Source organism: Danio aesculapii, chromosome 7, assembly GCF_903798145.1.
Source record: "Danio aesculapii chromosome 7, fDanAes4.1, whole genome shotgun sequence".
NCBI classification, from domain to species: Eukaryota; Metazoa; Chordata; class Actinopteri; order Cypriniformes; family Danionidae; genus Danio; species Danio aesculapii.
In genome coordinates, this window is record NC_079441.1 from 68250633 (window position 1) to 68272854 (window position 22222).

At 34.5% G+C, this 22222-nt stretch overlaps 1 protein-coding gene across 1 annotated transcript in view; it reads right to left on the reverse strand.

Moving 5' to 3' along the window:
• Nucleotides 1-2792: 2792 nt before the first annotated feature.
• Nucleotides 2793-22222, reverse strand: part of slc1a1 (solute carrier family 1 member 1) — a 48520-nt gene continuing 29090 nt past the window's right edge. Inside the window, exons 5-12 of the mRNA XM_056462402.1 lie at nucleotides 18403-18445; nucleotides 18217-18321; nucleotides 17928-18112; nucleotides 13849-13956; nucleotides 11352-11474; nucleotides 5510-5704; nucleotides 5285-5419; nucleotides 2793-4168 (exon numbers count right to left, since the gene is read on the reverse strand). Of these exons, the coding sequence (XP_056318377.1) occupies nucleotides 3925-4168; nucleotides 5285-5419; nucleotides 5510-5704; nucleotides 11352-11474; nucleotides 13849-13956; nucleotides 17928-18112; nucleotides 18217-18321; nucleotides 18403-18445 (1138 nt within the window). The 3' untranslated portion in view covers nucleotides 2793-3924. The remainder of the gene's footprint in view (nucleotides 4169-5284; nucleotides 5420-5509; nucleotides 5705-11351; nucleotides 11475-13848; nucleotides 13957-17927; nucleotides 18113-18216; nucleotides 18322-18402; nucleotides 18446-22222) is intronic.

Below are 22222 nucleotides of genomic sequence, written 5' to 3' on the forward strand. Positions count from 1 at the left end.
TAGCAAGTTATATTCTACTTTACTCATGTTTTAGCATGCTAGTCAACACATCATAATCACGTCATGCTTCTAGGTACTTATTTTGAATACTCAAATGCTTTATAAAACTATTGTGCATTATAAAACTATTAAGAAATGTTTATGAATGTAACTTAATTGACCTTTTAAGTAGTTTTTTGTAATAGACTTTTAAGATTTAAAGTTACAAATGCACATTTAATACAACTAAGCATTGTGGGTGTTTAAAGACACGGGTGTTTCTTTTTATTTACAGATGAACACGAGGACCGTGTGATTCCCTGTGGCATTGCATCATTTTCCATCCAGAGTGTTTAGATTGAAGCTTTGTAATGAAATGGTTTATTCCTATCTGTTTCAGCTCTTTAACTGCTAGTAGAGACTGTCAGAGACTGGAGATTGACACCAAAACAGACTCCTAAAATGCTATGTTTGCTTAATATAACCATCACAACCCTCCAAAAAAGTGGTCTCTCTCTTTTTTATCTGTGGTGCAGCAGTGGTGATGGAGGTGTGAGTCTGACCTGCATCACGTCATCATGTCATTCCTGTATAATTTAGGCAAAAAGCCATGAATAAAATACAGAAACAAAAGGGGAAGAAACCTTCAAAAGTGTCCATTCAGCAGTGCTTTGATCAGACTCCTTCTTGTTTCTGCATTTCTGTGCAGATGCTGCCTCTCATTCATTAGCATTTAAAATGGAATGCCTGTTTGGGTGATTGTCAAGTTGAAAAGGCTGAACGTGTTCATCAGAGAGACTCTGTGTTTGATCTGCCTGTCTGTCTCGGTGTGTGTCTGCCTGTCTATGATTCTGTCTGCCTGTCTATCGTTCATTCTGTCTAGTTCAATCATTCTGTCTATCTATCCATCCATCCGTCTGTCCGCCTGTCCATCTATTATTCTGTATATCGTTCTGTCTATCCATCCATCTGTCCGCCTGTCCATCTATTATTCTGTCTATCCATCCATCTGTCCGCCTGTCCATCTATTATTTTGTCTATCGTTCTATCTATCCATCCGTCTGTCCATCTATTATTCTGCCTATCGTTCTATCTATCCATCCGTCTGTCCATCTATTATTCTGTCTATCTTTCTGTCTATCCATCCATCTGTCCGCCTGTCCATCTAATATTCTGTCTATCGTTCTATCTATCCATTCATCTGTCTGCCTGTCCATCTATTATTCTGTCTGTCTATCGTTCCGTCTATCTATCCATCCATCCGTCTGTCTTCCTGTCCATCTATTACTTTATCTGTCTACCATTTTATCATCCTGTCTGTATATCGTTCTATGATTCTCTGTCTATCCATCGGTCTGTCCGCCTGTTCATCTATCATCCTGTCTGTCTATCGTTCTATCATTCTATCTGTCCATCCGTCTGTCTGCCCATCTATCATTCCGTCAGTCTATCGTTCTGTCTATCCATCCATCTGTCCGCCTGTCCATCTAGCATTCTGTCTGTCTATCGTTCCGTCTATCCATCCGTCTGCCTGTCCATCTATCATTCCGTCAGTCTATCGTTCTGTCTGTCCATCCATCTGTCCGCCTGTCCATCTAGCATTCTGTCTGTCTATCGTTCCGTCTATCCATCCGTCTGCCTGTCCATCTATTATTCCATCTGTCTACCGTTCTATCCATCAGTCTGTCCATTTAACATTAGATCTGTCTACTGTTTTATCAATCTGCCTGTCTATCATTCAATCGTTGTTCTATCATTCTATCAATCCATCCATCCGTCTGCCCATTCAACATTTGATCTGTCTACTGTTTTATCATTCTGCCTGTCTATCATTCATGCTGTCTAGTTCTGTCATTCTCTCTGTCTCTCATTTATTATGTCTGTCCGTGTATTCATCCATCCGTCTGTCCTTCTATCATTGTATCAGTCTACAGTTCTATCCATTCATCTGTCTGTCTGTCCATCTATCATTTTCTTATCATTCATTCTGTCTCTGTCTGTCTACTGTTCTATCATTCTGCCAGTATCTGTCCATTCATCTGGTTGTCCTTCTATCATTCTATCTGTCTACTGTTAATTCATTCATTCTGTCTGCCTGTCGTTTTATCATCCTGCCTGTCTACAGTTCAATAATTTTGTCTGTCCGTCTATCGTTCTATCTGTCTATTGTTTTATCATCCTGCCTGTCTATCATTCTGTCTGTCTACAGTTCATCATTCTTTCTGCCTGTCTATTTATCTGTCTGTCCATGTATCATTCTACTTTTCTATCATTTTGACTGTCTATTATGTGTCTATCTATCTATCATTCTATCTGTTTATGTCTGTCTGTCTATCGTTTTTATCACTCTGTCTGTCTGTTGTTCTATATGTTTTTCTGTTTATCTATCTATCTATCTATCTATCTATCTATCTATCTATCTATCTATCTATCTATCTATCTATCTATCTATCTATCTATCTATCTATCTATCTATCTATCTGTATATCTGTATATCTGTATATCTGTCTATCTGTCTGTCTGCTAATAAGCTAAGTCTGTCTGTCTGCCTGTCTATCATGCTATGTCTATCTGTCTGTCTATCGTGCTAGCTATCTGTCTGTCTATCTATCGTGCAATCTATCTGTCATGCTGTCTGTCTGTCTGTCTATCTATATATCGTGCTATCTGTCTTGTCCATCTATCTATCATCTCCTGGTCTGCCTGTCTATCACACAGAAAACTCAGACAGTACACTATAGAAGCTGGAACTCCTTAATCTCTAAACTCTTTTTGTTATAAACATGAAGACAACAAAATCATTTGAGAAACCATTTCAGGTGTTGACATATCTTTATTAATTTGTGAATACACATACAGTACTTGTTGAATCATACAGTTTAACTAATCTGACTACTGTACTGTATAAATACAGTTGTACAATGGTGTGCTTTACGGTGTTAATTCACTTCCCGAACTTAAACACAGACCATTAGTGCGTCACATTGATCGCGTTCTGTCATTTATTATGTAACACAAAGAAGAAACAAATTAAACACTGTAAAACTGACTTAATGGCTGAAATTTGGCACTGACAACTTCACACGTGTAGTCTTTCAGAGTCAACACAAGAGAGGGAAAATAATAAAATCAGTGGCTTGCTGAACAAACTATTAAGGCTTGCCACCTTCAGTGTCATGACAAAAATGATCAGGTTTTCATTCTGAAGGCCATTAAACGTACTCCATATCAAATCCTCATCATGCAAGATTTCAAAAGCTTGTATAAAAATGTTCCCCGTCATGTCAACACATACAATTTGGCACAATTTTCAAATGATAAACGCGCTAAGCTCAAACATTTGGCTTTCGATAGCAAGTGCAAATACAGAACTGGCAACATTTACTGAGTCTGAAACATAATTTGCTAAGAAAAGAAATTCAAAGCAGATCCCGATCGCCTTATTTAGGCATTATTATTTTTTGCATGTGTATATAAACATTAGCAAGTTAGCAACATGCTCTTTGAAATGCGTACTGTACAATAATCTGCCAGGTTCCTTTTTAAATCGATGCACAATATTGCACAACTCTTCCTCATACGCACAACCTCCAGCTTTTAGTTAGTAGAAAATCAAAGCAAACTGCAGTTAATGAAAGGAAACAGAAACGGCTTTGCATAATTCAGAACAACATGTTAATGATGAGCTATGGAAGCACAGTTTTCTTACGTCCATTTTGTTTTTCTCTCTCCGTCTAGCGCACATGTTCAAGTTCAAGAGCACAGTTGGGGAAATGAAGGAAGGAGAACTGCAAGGGCAGGTATTGCTAATGTCTGCGCTCAATCATGTCCTCTGTAATGACTTGCTGTCCTGGTCATGGCACTGGTTTTTATGAATGGCTCCTACCTCTCTGAACCCTCCGATGGCACTTTTTTTTTAGCAGCGACCGACTTCAACACTTGCCTCTAGAACTGCGAGGTCTCGGTGAAAGAGATGGCGTCACTTTTATCAATGGTGAATCCACCGTTGACGTAGGATTTTTTTTCCTCGCACTCGTCGTCGTCCAGCGTAGTCTCGAGGGCGAAGGGATTGGCGGCGTCCACGTCTGACGTCAGGTCCATCCTCTCAAGTTCACGTTTCGACAGCTTCTGGACTATTCCAGCACCGTAGGCATCTCCCAAAACGTTGATCATTGTGCGGAAGCGGTCACTGATTTGATAAGAAAAATCACAGTCAATTGTTTTTTTTTTTTCCACACTACAGCCCCATGTAGAAATCTGATACATGTTAATATATGCAAATTAGATAAATGACATATGAACATGTATTTCAAAAAGTGACAGCTTATATATTCATTCGTCCGTTCATGAATTTTTGCTTTGGTTTAGTACCTGAATTTGTCAGGGGTTGCCACTGCGGAACGAACAACCGACTACTCTGGCATATATTTTATGCAGTGGAATTATATATAACAATTGGAATTGCAAATATAGTATATTATATAGATGGATATATAGATAGATATAGATATAGAAATACATGGATATAGTAAATATATAGATAGATCTAAACAGATATATACATAGATATATAGATACAGTAGATATATAGATGTGTGTGTGGTATGTACGTGTATATAGATAGATAGATAGATTTTTTTTTTTTAGGAGTGTTTTGTGTTGTCATAAGAACGTTGTGCAATTGAAGTGAGAACAAGTTTAGTTGCAGTCTAGCTAGTAGTTACTACGCCCCTAGTGTGGACTTCACCTTCCAGTTTAAGACAGAACTTACGAACAGCTGGTGCAAACCTACCCAGGCCTCTAAAACAAGTAGTGATGGGAAAAACGAAGCTCGAAACTACAGAACCAGTTGCTCTGCAAAATAATTCGCTGTTTTGAAGCATTCGACTATAACATGAGATGCACGTAGCTTATTTAATGTCATTAAGTGTCTCCATAATATCCATCTTTTATCAATTTTCAATGCTTATTTTGTTTGTGGTATCTACTAAAAACGACAACAATTATTCCTTTTAACATCTACAAGCTCTTAAATCTAATCCGTGATTAAAAACTTTGAGGCCTGTTCAGTGATTCGCCACTGGGGGGCGATCTAAATGATCCCGCATGATTCTTGTGGATTTGATGGTATTACACAGGTCGACGTTGAATTTTTGAAATGTTCCAAATAATAACCTAATGAAGTGTCTCATACTAAAATAATGTGACCTTTCCAATTTGATACGTGCTCCGAACCTCTGAACTGAAGCTATTTTCGTAAAGGTTCATGAACCAGTGCCTCAAACGCTACATAAAACATACTCACAGCAGCCAATCAACAGCGATGATGAGGGTGACATCATCGGCTGGAAGACCCACTGCTGTGAGAACGATCACCATTGTAACCATTCCAGCATTAGGAACTCCTGCTGCGCCAATGCTGGCCACCGTAGCCGTGATGCTACACAACAAACATCAAAAATTATTACTGATCACACATGAATCCACTTAACTGCGTTACGTCACAGCAGCTGGCTTACATTCCACTTACCTGATGGTAACAATCTGGCCGGCGTTCAGGTCGTAGTTGTTCAACTGAGCGATGAATATGGAGGCCACCGCTTCATACAGCGCGGTTCCATCCATATTGATGGTGGCGCCGACTGGGAGGACGAAACGAGTGATTCTCTTGTCGATCCTGTTGTTTTCTTCTGCACATCGAAACGTGACCGGCAGAGTCGCTGAGCTGAGATGTTAAAAAAAAAAAGCATATTATGGTGGCTTTCTGTCATTAGTTTGGGGCATTTGAAAAGCCTGTTCATCTAAAAATGGAAAGACTGAGCAGGATTGCTATAAACAGCTCAAAAAACAGGTATCAAAAGATGAAATATTGAAGGCTTCTTAAAAAGAAAGGCTTCAAAAGAATTATTGAACGCATTTAAAGGGATAGTTCACCCCAAAATGAACATTTACTCACTGTTTACTCTCACTCAAGTGGTTTCTACAATTATTGAATGCATTTAAAGGGATAGTTCACCCCAAAATGAACATTTACTCACTGTTTACTCTCACTCAAGTGGTTTCTAGAATTATTGACAGCATTTAAAGGGATAGTTCACCCCAAAATAAACATTTACTCACTGTTTACTCTCACTCAAGGGGTTTCTAGAATTATTGACAGCATTTAAAGGGATAGTTCACCCCAAAATGAACATTTACTCACTGTTTACTCTCACTCAAGGGGTTTCTAGAATTATTGACAGCATTTAAAGGGATAGTTCACCCCAAAATGAACATTTACTCACTGTTTACTCTCACTCAAGGGGTTTCTAGAATTATTGACAGCATTTAAAGGGATAGTTCACCCCAAAATGAACATTTACTCACTGTTTACTCTCACTCAAGGGGTTTCTAGAATTATTGACAGCATTTAAAGGGATAGTTCACCCCAAAATGAACATTTACTCACTGTTTACTCTCACTCAAGGGGTTTCTAGAATTATTGACAGCATTTAAAGGGATAGTTCACCCCAAAATGAACATTTACTCACTGTTTACTCTTACTCAAGGGGTTTCTAGAATTATTGACAGCATTTAAAGGGATAGTTCACCCCAAAATGAACATTTACTCACTGTTTACTCTTACTCAAGGGGTTTCTAGAATTATTGACAGCATTTAAAGGGATAGTTCACCCCAAAATGAACATTTACTCACTGTTTACTCTTACTCAAGGGGTTTCTAGAATTATTGACAGCATTTAAAGGGACAGTTCACCCCAAAATGAACATTTACTCACTGTTTACTCTTACTCAAGGGGTTTCTAGAATTATTGACAGCATTTAAAGGGACAGTTCACCCCAAAATGAACATTTACTCACTGTTTACTCTTACTCAAGGGGTTTCTAGAATTATTGACAGCATTTAAAGGGACAGTTCACCCCAAAATGAACATTTACTCACTGTTTACTCTTACTCAAGGGGTTTCTAGAATTATTGACAGCATTTAAAGGGATAGTTCACCCCAAAATGAACATTTACTCACTGTTTACTCTTACTCAAGGGGTTTCTAGAATTATTGACAGCATTTAAAGGGATAGTTTACCCCAAAATGAACATTTACTCACTGTTTACTCTTACTCAAGGGGTTTCTAGAATTATTGACAGCATTTAAAGGGATAGTTCACCCCAAAATGAACATTTACTCACTGTTTACTCTTACTCAAGGGGTTTCTAGAATTATTGACAGCATTTAAAGGGACAGTTCACCCCAAAATAAACATTTACTCACTGTTTACTCTTACTCAAGGGGTTTCTAGAATTATAGATAGCATTTAAAGGGATAGTTCACCCCAAAATAAACATTTACTCACTGTTTACTCTTACTCAAGGGGTTTCTAGAATTATAGATAGCATTTAAAGGGACAGTTCACCCCAAAATAAATATTTACTCACTGTTTAGTCTTACTCAAGTGGTTTCTAGAATTATAGATAGCATTTAAAGGGATAGTTCACCCCAAAATAAACATTTACTCACTGTTTACTCTTACTCAAGTGGTTTCTAGAATTATTCATAGCATTTAAAGGGATAGTTCACCCCAAAATAAATATTTACTCACTGTTTACTCTTACTCAAGTGGTTTCTAGAATTATTAAATGCATTTAAAGGGATAATTTACCCCAAATAAACATTTACTCACTGTTTACTCTTGCTCAAGTGGTTCCTAGAATTATTGACAGCATTTAAAGGGATAGTTCACCCAAAAATCAACATTTACTCACTGTTTACTCTTGCTCAAGTGGTTCCTAGAATTATTGACAGCATTTAAAGGGATAGTTCACCCCAAAATCAACATTTACTCACTGTTTACTCTTGCTCAAGTGGTTCCAAATCTTTGAGTTTCTTTATACTGTTGAACACAGAAGAAGATATTTTGTAGACACATGTCACCATTGACTTCCATAGTAGGATAAACAAGCACTATGGAGGTTTTCATCATTCTTCAAAATATCTCCTTTTGTGTTAGAAGAAACTCAAAAAGGTTTGTAACAAATGAAGGGAGAGTAAATGATGACAATTTAAGCTCTTTTAGGGTGAACTTTTCCTTTAAGGAAGAGTGACCATAACTGAAACACTCAATTAGGTTTCCCTTAACGTCTGAATTTCATTTCAGTGACTTGTAGAATCAGCATCTGTCTTATCATAGCATCAATTTTTATGAGACTTTCATATGTAGGAAATTTAGATATAAGCCGATCACTGACGTTTAAAGGTTGCGAAGGGCTCTTGCATTTATTTTACTGCTTTATACTGCTTTTTACAGCATTATGCTGGCTTGACTAGCCATGTGAAGTATAATTTAGCACAGTGTTTCTCAACCACGTTCCTGGAGGACCACCAGCTCTGCACATTTTCCATGTCTCCTTAACCAAACACACCTGATTCAGATCATCAGCTCATTAGCAGAGACTGAGAGACCTGTAGAGGGTGTGACAGACGAAGGAGACATCCAAAACATGCAGTGTTGGTGGTCCTCCAGGAACGTGGTTGAGAAACACTGGTTATCAGGGAAAAATATTGTGTGTATTAAGAGTTTAAGTTATTTATGAACTAAAATTTACTTTGTTCTAGAGCGTTCTGCACTTTCCAAAATAAGATTAAGTACATAAATTGTCAATAAAATAAAAATCACATTACATGCACCTCACTATGTTCGATAGCACAACAAAATGTGTACTAATTTAAAGGAGGAAGTTAAACTTTTACATTGACCTCCTTCCAAAGTGTACTGTTTAAGATGTACTAAAGCGTAAAGACTTTAGTTCACCTTCAGAACATAAGTTAATCATAACATTAAACATAAGTTAGTGTTGTGGTTTTTAGGGTATTTCATCTGTTGCCAGGAAGGAGTCATACCTCCAGTCACAACTGCCAACACTCCCATTTTTCCCGGGACTCTCCCGTATTTCAGACCCATCTCCCGCCACCCCTCCGTTTTGTTATTTCTCCTGAAACTCCCATAATTTCAAACCCCCCTATTACTCAGCTTTTTTGGTACAGTCTGTAACCCCCAGGTGGTCCAAAACCCGCTCAATTGTACAGTTAGCTTACTAACACCACAGTACAGTTACTGTACTAACCCGGTTCTTAACAGTGTTACCTCCACCATCCCCCATCTCCTGGATTTCCAGAGACAAATGTCGGCAGGTATGCCTTCAGTATTCATTTTGTTTTAACCTATATATGTTGTTTGGAAGGGTGACATGGTGGCTCAGTGGTTAGCACTGCCACCTCACAGCAAGAAGGTCACTGGTTTGAGTCCCGGCTGGGTCAGTTGGCATTTCTGTGTGGAGTTTGCATATTCTCCCCGTGTTGGCGTGGGTTTCCTGCGGGTGCTCCAGATTCCCCCACAGTCCACAAACACATGCACTATAGGCTCAGGCCTGTAGCCAGGGAGGGTTCGGGTGGTTTGGTAGACCCACATCTCACTGGCAAAGGTCCAGAATTTGTCCCATGCATGAACTCATTACATTTGTCCTATTTTAACTGCTATGCCATCATAAATTGTGAAAATAACTCCTCGAAGAAGGCTTTAAGATAGAGAATAATCTGAAATAAGTGACGTCATCTTATACTACTGACCCACTGTATTGTTTTTAAATGGAGAATATTTTACAAGTAACTTTTATTCTAAATCTTAGACCTTATTCTTGAAATAAAAAAAGACGTGAAGCTACCAACATACTGTAAATTATTAAGTTATAAAAGTTAATTTTAATATTAATTAGGCTATTGTTGCTATCCAAGAATTTTCAAATGTACTTTTTACAAGAGAGGCTAGACAAATCAGGAAGCTCTACGCTATTATAATTACATTTAATCTATTATTCAAGTGGCCAAATTCTGACTGAGTAAATCTAAATGTGCTGGCTAGTTTGTTATATTGCTAATAAATGACAGTAGGCTACTTCACTTTAATAGGCAGTCTTTAATGTAAAACTTTAGCAGATTCCTTGTTTTTCACTATGATATATGATGTGATAAATCTGTATTTTAAAAATGATATGTATAAATGCCTTTTCCAAATACTAACTGAGGAAAGTGGAATGAGCTGCCCAGTTGTTATTTGCCTATAGACCACAGTTTTTTTAATTAAAAGTTTTAACAGATTGCTAATTGTTTGGACTCTCAGTAGTGATTATTAAACCACACTGAACTGAGCTCAACTGAACTGAACTTAAACACTGAAAACTGAACTACACTGTTCCTATTTACTGTGACCTTTTATGTGAAGCTGCTTTGACACAATCTACATTGTAAAAGCGCTATACAAATAAAGGTGAATTGAATTGAATTAATAGTTTTTTTTTTGTTTTTTAATATAAATTTGTATTTTAAAATTAAGTTTTTATTATTTATATATTTATTTTAAATACTCAACATTATAAAACTGTAATTACAGTTTAAATGTAATTATATACTTCGTAGTAAAATAGTTGGCCTTTTTGTAAACACTGACAAAATTGTAGTAATTTTTTTGGTGCACAAAGTGTGGCCACCATCTGACAAGCTAATCCAGCAAAGCCTAAACCTCATAACTGCAAAAAAGAACCACCCTTTTCAATAGGCTGGCTACGGGCCTGAGGTGAATAGAAAAAACTAAATTGGCTATAGTGTGTGTATGGGTGTTTCCCAGTAATGGGTTGCATCTGGAATAGTTGTGTGTAAAACATGCTGTGTAAAACATATGCTGGATAAGTTGACAGTTCATTCCACTGTGGCGACCCCTGATGAATAATGGGACTAAGCTGAAGGAAAATTAATGAATCGATGTTGTTTGGATGACCAAACAAGTAGCTCCTCCCCCTTTTTTTAAGAAACAGCCAATAGCATTTAATTTTTCTCACAGCTCTGCCAGAGCATCAAATGAAAAGCAATTGAGAAGTGTTTTGAAGGGGGTGGGGCATGTCAGATACTAGAGAGCATTTGATTGGTCAGTACGAGTACGAGGTGATGTCAAATAAGTGTATTCATTTAGATGGAAGTGACAAACTGCAAGCTTTGGATGTTTATATCTTCTAAATGCTAATTTCTTCACAGTTTTGTTGCACACTAGCTAAAATAACAGATAAAAAAAGTACATTAGTGTTTACTTTAATTTCATACTGAACGAAAAAGTCACCTTCGTCATAAATGGCCAATAGAGAGGTAATTAACTGCAGATTTGTTTTTATTTTTAGGTGAACTGTCCCTTTAAGAACAACTTATTTTTTATTTTTCCACACAGACTGACTCATCAAGAAAGTCTGTAATGCACTACACATAGATTTCCCCCCTCGATTTACAGTCCGAACGAGTAGCCACTAAAGCAGACTAGAATATTCATTGGCTCACCTTGAGGAAATCATGAGAGCCGTCACCAAAGCCTGCGCCATTCCCAGAGTGAAGGTGAACGGATTCTTGCGCACAAACACAAAGTATATCAGCGGAAGGAAGATGATGGAATGAATGGCCAGTCTGGGAAAGGAAAATAGATTTAATATCACAACTCATTGTGTACACAGTTTTTATCTTGTTTCTAGTCCAAATATCTCAAAATTCTTAAATCAAAAAGCATTTTCTAGACAAGTAAAATGTTTTGTTTTTAGAAATGAGGCAAAATTAAGCATTTTTTCCTATAAAACAAGCTAAATGATCTGCCATTGGACTAAGTAAAATAAATGTATTTTCAATTTGAAATAAGTATATTTTACTCACCCTACTGGTAGATAATTTCACTTGTCTTATGAGGAAAAACTTACTTAATTTGAATGTACCTGACTAAAGTCTTGTCGCCTATCCTAGTTTTAGGAACAAATAATGACTTCTAGTTGATTATCAGGTATCAGAAGTGGCTTATATGAAAGGCAAAGGCCTCTAGATTACGCTTATTATACCTAAATAAAATATGATCATGCCTTGATTTTGAATGATTTAATTAGGACAGTAAGGTCTGACTTTACTTAGACAAAAGTCTTGTCACTTAACAGAAAAAGTATAGAATATAAAGTCATGCTGCAGTGGAAACAGAATGAATATTGTGTCTGACTCCATCATGAGCTTGAAGGACTGCATCCATACATCTCTGCAATGACTCAAATCACTTCTTAATAAAGTCATCTGGAATGGCAAAGAAAGCGTTCTTGCAGGACTCCCAGAGTTCATCAAGATTCTTTAGATTCATCTTCAAAGCCTCCTCCTTCATCTTACCCCAGACATGCTCAATAATGTTCATGTCTGGTGACGGGGCTGGCCAATCCTGGAGCACCTTGACCTTCTTTGCTTTTAGGAGGCTGAAGTATGAGAAGGAGCGCTATCCTGCTGAAGAATTTGCCCTCTCCTGTGGTTTGTAATGTAATGGGCAGCACAAATGTCTTGATACCTCAGGCTGTTGCACTCTGCAGATCTCTTGTTTGCCCCAATACTGAATGCAACCCCAAACCATGATTTTTCCAACACCAAACTTGACTGATTTCTATGAGAATCTTGGCTCCATGTGGGTTCCAGTAGGTCTTCTGCAGTATTTGTGATGATTGGGATGCAGCTCAACAGATGATTGATTGGAAAAATCGACCTGCCACTTTTCCAAATGATCAACTAGAAGTCAAGTTATTATTTACTGCTCTTGCAACTGGGGTAAACGACAAGACTTTTGTGAGGTAGTGTATTATTTCAATTTATTTTCAAATACTTTAAACTTCTAGATTTAAAGTACACATAACATCAAAACTAACCATATGATTTTGTTAGCTCACACTGCTAGTTTTGTGGTGATCAGTTCATCCGTGCATGTCATTAAAAAAAAAATAAGTAGTTTACCCATGAAATCTTTCATTGAAATCTGAAAATGCACTACCTGATTGTTTATAAATAGTCAGATTACGTCTGTCTGAGGTATTGGGCGTGTCTAACATACTTAACCACGCCCCTCCAGCTGCAAGTTTTGACAACAAACAGAAATGGTGAGGAGGAGGAGTCTATTAGCTTGTAATAAAGCTGCGGTGACACTGGACTTTTCTCCCCATAGACTTCCATTCATACGTACGCGAATGCGTCAGACAGGAAACGCAAGGTCGTTCGTCAAGTTTCACAGATCGCTCAATATCAAGCTTGGTGAACTCTGACCTGCAAAATCGCATCGCTTGACTGCGTGAGACCAATCGATGATCAAAACAGGACCTCTCTGTACAGGAATTCAAAATATAGAGCAGTCGCTCGCTTTTTTAATGACGAATTATCTTGTTTAATCCCGCCCCTTTTCGCAGCAACGGACGACAGAATTTCAATCGTACAAACTCTAATGTGACCGCAGCTTTACTCTCCCAAAACCCATTTACCGATTCTTCGGAATTAAATGGCTACTTTACTACATCCAATCAGCTTGCAGTAGAAAAAGAAGCCACGCCCACTGCTTTCTCATTTTTATATTTCATTTCTCTAAGAACTGCGTCACACGTTTTTTCAAGGTCACTTGGATTTATCGCATCTCTAGTCTGAACAGCTACCATTTTTTCCTTCAGTTTGACTCAGCATTGTGCAACACACACACACACACACACACACACACACACACGCATCCTTTCGGTTGATTCCACACGAGTGCAGATGGCATTTGTTTAACTGCAGCGACAGAATCTCCTCTGACTGATGTCCGCTCGCCTATATCACTCAAATTAGTGGACATTTGGAGTTTATGAAATGTTTTAGCGCATCTGCAGTTTGAAATGTCCTTGGCTCTTATCTGCGCGTGAACAGGGCTGATATGGGAACAGTAAATGGCTAGTCTAGCTGCAGCAGCAGTAAATCCGCCGCTCTGCTAATCAACAAGAGAACATTAGAGAAGCTGCTTCACCCGCTCAGCACCGTCACCATGTACAGGCCCAGCTTCCGGAAGATTTCCCAGTCGTCCACCTCGATGATCTTTGCGGCAATTAGGAAGAAGATGCCGATGGGCATGTAACTGTTAAAGAAAGATTATTACATTTCTTAATTAATGCAATCCCAAGACACTTTACTTGCTCATAGTGAGTGCTGCACGCTGTGAAAAACAAATAGTATGTGGTTTACTGGGTGTTATTGGTTACAAAGGAACTAGTTACTGTATTTAAGTTACTTTTCAGCTGGCATTACTTTTCATTTATAGGTCAATTTATTACATTATTATTATTATTATTACTTGAAAATGTAAATTCAACAGTTCTATATTTATTGATATATAAAGGACATACTTTATCAAGACAGTTGCATATGCTTAAAGTAATTGAGAAATTAGTGCATGACAATATAAGGTATATATTCAGAGACAGTTATTGTAAATATATATATATATATATATATATATATATATATATATATATATATATATATATATATATATATATATATATATATATATATATTGCTATTCAGTCATTTTCCATATTTTCAAATAAAAGTTTTATTTGTTAAAAATTAGGTCAGTATATGGTATATATGAAATATGGTGTATAAATATACCAAATATATAAATTATAATATAAAATTATATATATATATATATATATATATATATATATATATATATATATATATATATATATATATATATATACACTGTTATATAGATACAGTTGAAGAATTATTAGCCCCCCTGCTTATTTTTTCCCCAATTTCTGTTTAACGGAGAGAAGATTTTTCCAACACATTTCTAAACATTGCAGTTTTAATAATTCATTTCTAATAACTGATTCATTTTATCTTTGCCATGAGCACAGCACATAATATTAGACTAGGTATTCTTCAAAACACTTCTTTACAGCTTAAAGTGACATTTAAAGGGTTAACTAGGCAGGTTAGGGTAATTAGGCAAGTTACTGTATAGCGATGGTTTGTTCTGTAGACTGTCGGGCTAATAATTTTGACCTTAAAATGGTTCATAAATTAAAAACTGCTTTTATTCTAGCTGAAATAAAACTAAGACTTTCTCCAGAAGAAAAAATATTATCAGACATACTGTGAAAATTTCTTTGCTCTGTTAAACATAATTTGGGAAATATTTGAAAAAGAAAAAGCATTCAAAGGAGGGCTAATAATTCTGACTTCAACTGTAAATATGGTGTACGTCAATATATCGTTTAAAGTTTGTGTTTTATTTTTTCAAACAAAACTGAAAGGTCCTGGACTCAAGTTTAAAGAATTAAAGGTGCTGTATGTAAGTTTTTGACTCTTATAAAGGATAAAAATACCACAATATGTTTGCAGATACTTAAGAAATATCTGTAATATCTGAAAACAATGCTGAAGTCAGATATTCTGCTTTGAACATGTGAGTAACGTGCTGGAACGCTGTCTTTGTTTTGGTTCTTTTAACCCGCCCAATGTCAGTTTAGCCAATTATATTTCAGCACCCCGAGTTGCCTTGGTGGAAAACAGCATATTTCATTCAGTCAGGAAGGCTCTCAAAGCAAGTGTCCGTGACTGTAATGCGACCTCTGGTGGACAGTAGCAGACTCCAAAATGAGACGCAGATTCAGAGTTCCACATGAGGTGGTTATTAATCGTGAAATGCTAAGGTTTATAATCTAATTAATACATATTAAAACTCTTTAACCTTATTAAATGTAGATGCTGAATCACTCGTATGTGCTGGCTTGCATTATATCACAGTTCTAAAGTTCAATTTCAAACGGTTTATTTTATTTTCCAGATCTGAGGTGAACTATCTGCTGCTGCGTTCAGTTCAGTGCTCAATGGCATTCAAACTCACATCATTAACATTTAACTGAATAAATCACATGAGATATACCTGAGGTGATCATAGTTTTCTGTTGTTCAGCTGCAAGAAACGGAAGCCGTTTCTAATATATAAAGTTTTGCTGTTTGCTAGAATAAAACCTCCTTTTAATATGGAGATCATTCCTTCTGTCGCGTGCCGTTGCTTTTATTTAGAACACAGTTTAAGTCAGCCTTTAGGCTCGATCGTCAGACTTGCTCATTTTGGTCCTCAATCTGCACATGCATTTGTCTGGATCCAGGTGTGCAATACCTTGTTCAACCACTAGGTGTCAAACTTACATACTGCACCTTTAAGTTTAAAATCTATTGTCTGCGTTGAGATTTATGTAGATTTTAGTAATTAGTGAAGTAATTAAATTACTTATTGATAGTTTTCACATGTTGTCGTACCACTAGGGGAACGTGGCGAGCAAAAAACTAATATCTCCTGCTGACTGCCAAGTCACAGACTGAATAATTTCTCCTTTTTTTTTATAGCCAAAAAGCTGGATAATTGTTGTGCAAAAGGTTTAGCATTACTAACCAACGATGAGGCATACCTGAGCTGTGCTTCAACAGAATGCCTTCAGTGAAAGAACCGCCAGAAAGGAGAAATTGATGGATTTAAATAGTACCATCACTGACCCATAACAATCCATGCTACCGATAACTGTCAGAGTGTTTGATTGATTTTTGTACAGTTCCTATACTAACTTGCAGATCAACTGCAATTGACTTTGCATTTCAATTTATATTTTAAAGTATAAATATCAGAAGTGAACGGATAGATTTTTCCTACCAGCAAATATTAATGTACGTAAAAGTAACCAACACCAAATATAAAAGCAGACACTTGCCCAGGGGCGTCACTAGACCCAATTCACTGGGGCACGTGCCCCAGTAAAAATCTCCAGTGCCCCAGTAAATGCATTGAGATATGATTTACTTCATATCATATGCAAGTGTATTTATTAAGAGTGGCAATTCAGAAATAAAGACGTTATTCTCTATGTGCAACCGAACCAACGCTGGTGAAAGCAGTGTGTTTAATCAAAAAGCAAACTGACGCATCTCCGCGTGTGCGCAGAGAACACGTGCTCCTCTCGCATGCGCTGCTCTTCTTCTGAGAGTCCCGGTAGTAAACATGCGCGCCAAAAAAGCAGGCTACCTGCGTGTTACGCGCCGCTCATGCGTTGTAAAACCGCCGTAACAGCCTTTTTTGCTTTTGCAAGTGGACGAAACTAAAGTTTAAACAATATGATGGTGATCTTACTAAGCATGCCTCCTGATAGATTTAGATCTAGTGCCCCAGTAGAGCTTTATGTCTAGCAACGCCCCTGCACTTGCCCACTTTAACGCCATCACTAATGATTAAATCTCTGAGGAATATCCAAAAGATAATGTAAGAATTGGAGCTCTGACAGGGACATGACCGTTTTTAAATGACTGAAAATATGGTTTCGGGTGCAGAATATAGATTGCACGTGCCTACAATTTACAGGGATCATCATCTTGGTTCTGTTCTGTTGATGTATGATCCAAATATTCGTAGCTTGAAACGGATTGAAAATTACCAGTTTGTTCTGCATTTCTATGGACGTTCCAGTGTAGCTGCCATCACGGCCCATTATTTTTTGCCCACCAAGTCTCCGTACAGGTCACGTGACTGAAAACTATCAATTGAGTAACTTTTACAGACAAAGTAATGACCAATGTAATTTAAGTACAATGATGTAATTAGTAACTTATTATGTTTTTGAAGTACTTTAGCCAACGCCTACAGTCAAGCTTGACATTATTCATACACCTGGGGGTGTGAACAATGTCGGGCTGGACTATATGTGGTTGCTAAGGTGTAGATAGATTATCATGCCAGAATTAGAGTATAGTTCCTAGACATAATCGTCTATAAAATAGCAACTTTTATTTTATTTATTTATTAATTCGTTGTACAGGATGCAACTACAGAACTGTCCAGCTTTAAATAAAAAATTATCAAAACTCTGGTCATTTAAGTGAGATGCTAACGGTCTAATCCGATTCAATGATTTATGCTAAGCTAAAATGTAAAAATGTGACTATTTCCAAAAAAAGAGGATGTTTCTTTTAGTTAGCATATGAAGAATACTGATGCTAGTTCCGGCATTATGGACATGCCTGTAATGTGTAAAAACTGACCACATGATAATCTGAACAATTCGCATCGTGGCCTCATTCAGAGCATCGAAGAACTCCAGCAGGATTCGTCCCCTTTCACCCATCTTGCCAATGACCAGGCCGAAAGTCACACAAAATACGATGAGACCCAGGACATTAATGCCATCTGAATATGAGCCCACAATCTTGTAGTCTTTGGTCAAATTCTAAAGCATAAACAAAGAATAAAAAAAACTTAATCTTTCTTTACACTATTTTTAAACACATTTACCATCCATCGTTTTTCTAATTCAACCAGTCTCTTTCTCACCTGTGCAACAGTTGAAATAATGGTGGTGAATGGTGGAAATGCAGTAGCATTAGTTGCGTTTATGTTGGGTTTAGTTGCTTCGATCTCTCTGCGCTGTGTCTTATACTAAAACACAGATGAGGTTTATTTGAACAGAATATTACATTTGCATGAAGGAATATTTTTGTTAAAACAACATAATTTTACCTGCTGAAAACAGGCTTGCACAAGATTCTCAGGAAACATATTCCTATGAAGAAATGAGAAAAGCAAATCACATGAAAAAGAAATATAGACCAAAATATTTGGACAAATAAGTCATACCTAAAATGGTTTATATATCAATGCAGAACTGTGTTTTTATTGCAATGAAAATTGATTATGAATAAATTTATCATCTATTATTATTATTATTATTATCATGAAAATTGATTATGAATAAATTTATCACTTATTATTATTATTATGAAAAATTGATTATGAATAAATGTATCACTTATTATTATTATTATTATGAAAATTGATTTTGAATAAATGTATCACCTATTATTATTATTATTATGAAAATTGATTATGAATAAATGTATCACTTATTATTATTATTATTATTATTATTATTATTATTATTATTATTATTATTATTATGAAAATTGATTATGAATAAATGTATCACCTATTATTATTATTATGAAAATTGATTATGAATAAATGTATCACTTATTATTATTATTATTATTATGAAAATTGATTATGAATAAATGTATCACTTATTATTATTATTATTATTATGAAAATTGATTATGAATAAATGTATCACTTATTATTATTATTATTATTATTATTATTATGAAAATTGATTATGAATAAATGTATCACCTATTATTATTATTATTATTATGAAAATTGATTATGAATAAATGTATCACCTATTATTATTATTATTATTATTAATATGAAAATTGATTATGAATAAATGTATCACTTATTATTATTATCATTATTATTGTTATTATGAAAATTGATTATGAATAAATGTATCACCTATTATTATTATTATTATTATTATTATTATTATTATGAAAATTGATTATGAATAAATGTATCACTTATTATTATTATGAAAATTGATTATGAATAAATGTATCTCCTATTATTATTATGAAAATTGATTATGAATAAATGTATCACTTATTATTATTATTATTATTATTATTATTATTATGAAAATTGATTATGAATAAATGTATCTCCTATTATTATTATGAAAATTGATTATGAATAAATGTATCACTTATTATTATTATTATTATTATTATTATTATTATTATTATTATTATGAAAATTGATTATGAATAAATGTATCACTTATTATTATTATTATTATTATTATTATGAAAATTGATTATGAATAAATGTATCTCCTATTATTATTATGAAAATTGATTATGAATAAATGTATCACCTATTATTATTATTATTATTATTATGAAAATTGATTATGAATAAATGTATCACCTATTATTATTATTATGAAAATTGATTATGAATAAATGTATCACTTATTATTATTATTATTATGAAAATTGATTATGAATAAATGTATCACCTATTATTATTATTATTATGAAAATTGATTATGAATAAATGTATCACTTATTATTATTATTATTATGAAAATTGATTATGAATAAATGTATCACCTATTATTATTATTATTATGAAAATTGATTATGAATAAATGTATCCCCTATTATTATTATTATTATGAAAATTGATTATGAATAAATGTATCACCTATTATTATTATTATTATTATTATTATTATTATTATGAAAATTGATTATGAATAAATGTATCACTTATTATTATTATTATTATTATTATTATTATTATTATTATTATTATTATTATGAAAATTGATTATGAATAAATGTATCACTTATTATTATTATTATTATTATTATTATTATTATTATTATTATTATTATTATGAAAATTGATTATGAATAAATGTATCACTTATTATTATTATTATTATTATTATTATTATTATTATATTATTATTATGAAAATTGATTATGAATAAATGTATCACTTATTATTATTATTATTATTATTATTATTATTATTATTATTATTATGAAAATTGATTATGAATAAATGTATCACTTATTATTATTATTATTATTATTATGAAAATTGATTATGAATAAATGTATCACCTATTATTATTATTATTATTATTATTATTATTATTATTATTATTATTATGAAAATTGATTATGAATAAATGTATCACATATTATTATTATTATTATTATTATTATTATTATTATTATTATTATGAAAATTGATTATGAATAAATGTATCACTTATTATTATTATTATTATTATTATTATTATTATTATTATTATTATTATTATGAAAATTGATTATGAATAAATGTATCACCTATTATTATTATTATTATTATTATTAATATGAAAATTGATTTTGAATAAATGTATCACCTATTATCATTATTATTATTATTATTATTATGAAAATTGATTATGAATACATTTATCACCTATTATTATTATTATTAAAGTGTCCCTATTATACTATTTTAAGGGTTCTTAATTTCATTTTGGAGTCTCTTACAATAGGTTTACCTTCAAAAATCACTTTAACTTTTATTATAATACACATTGCAATGCAGCATTATCTGTTTTCGCCACACCTGTCAACCCTCCCGTTTTTTCTGGGATTCTCCTGTATTTTAAAATTCTATCCCGTTATCCTCCCGTAAAGGTATTTTTCTGTATTTCTCCCATATTTTTTATCTTTCTATGAAGGGTGGCAATAAACATCAAACAGCCAATCCTCCCTATATGCAACCCATACCGCTGAACCACCAGGGGACGCCCCTTGCTCTTAAATGTGAATCTGTTCTGTGCTTTAATTTTATGTAGGCATGAAAACGGTTTGAAATAAATAAAAAATTGGCAGGATTCCCTTTCCTTTTCATTACAGGCGCCATTGCCCCTCCTATGCAATCCTTGAAACAGTCGTGTAGCGGTGCGTGACTGTCAGCTGACGCGCTCCATAGTGATAAATAGACGCTGTTTCCCAAACAGATTCTGTACATACAATTAGAAGCAGAGTGAAAGTGGACACTCTGGATTTTGGGTGCGTGTTTGATCAGACAAATACACATAATAATAATAATAATAATAATGATATCTAAACATATCGATCTTAGTTGGTTTTCTTTTAACACAACAATTTTGTCTTGTCAAATGCCTTCATTATGGATCTGTGCAATTTTAAAGTGACACCTCTGTTAATGTAATCAAATGAAAAATCTAAATAAGAGATTCATTCGCTGCATTTTAATCTGAATATTTAAATTATACAGTGAACATAAGTTTAATGGGGGGAGGGTCTTTGGGGGGGGGGGGGGGGGGGGGGGGGGGGGGTATCCCTTATTTTTACATCCCAATGTGACAGGTATGGTTTTCGCACATGAATTGAAAGCCTACTTTCCGCTGATTGGTCAAGGGGCCTAGTCTCTTACGATTGGTTGAGCTAATCCACATGAGATGATGATGATTATTAGGTTAAACGTTCAGGATAGGACTCTTAAATACGAGTTTACAGCTACTCACGCACACTAAAAGTATATTTTTGCTGCTTGTTCAAACTACTTATTTAAAATGAGCTGAATCAACACAATTCTGGAGGTTTTTTTTGGGACAACTTCATTGTTTTATGTTCGGTCCACTTAAGATAACTTACTCTATTTGTGTTGGGACAACATGAAGGAATTGTGTGAAACCCTGCAGTTTTTACAGTGCATGTTCATATTACAACCATTTTGGGAATCACAGTGAACATTTATAACCTTCCACCCTCTTAAGAGCCAAGATACATTTTTATTGTGAAGAAAGTGGAAGCTGTATATGATCTTTCTATAGAAGTAGAAAATGGGATGCAGTTTTTACCTAATAAGGTCCAGTAAGGTCTCAACGGTGGTCACATTT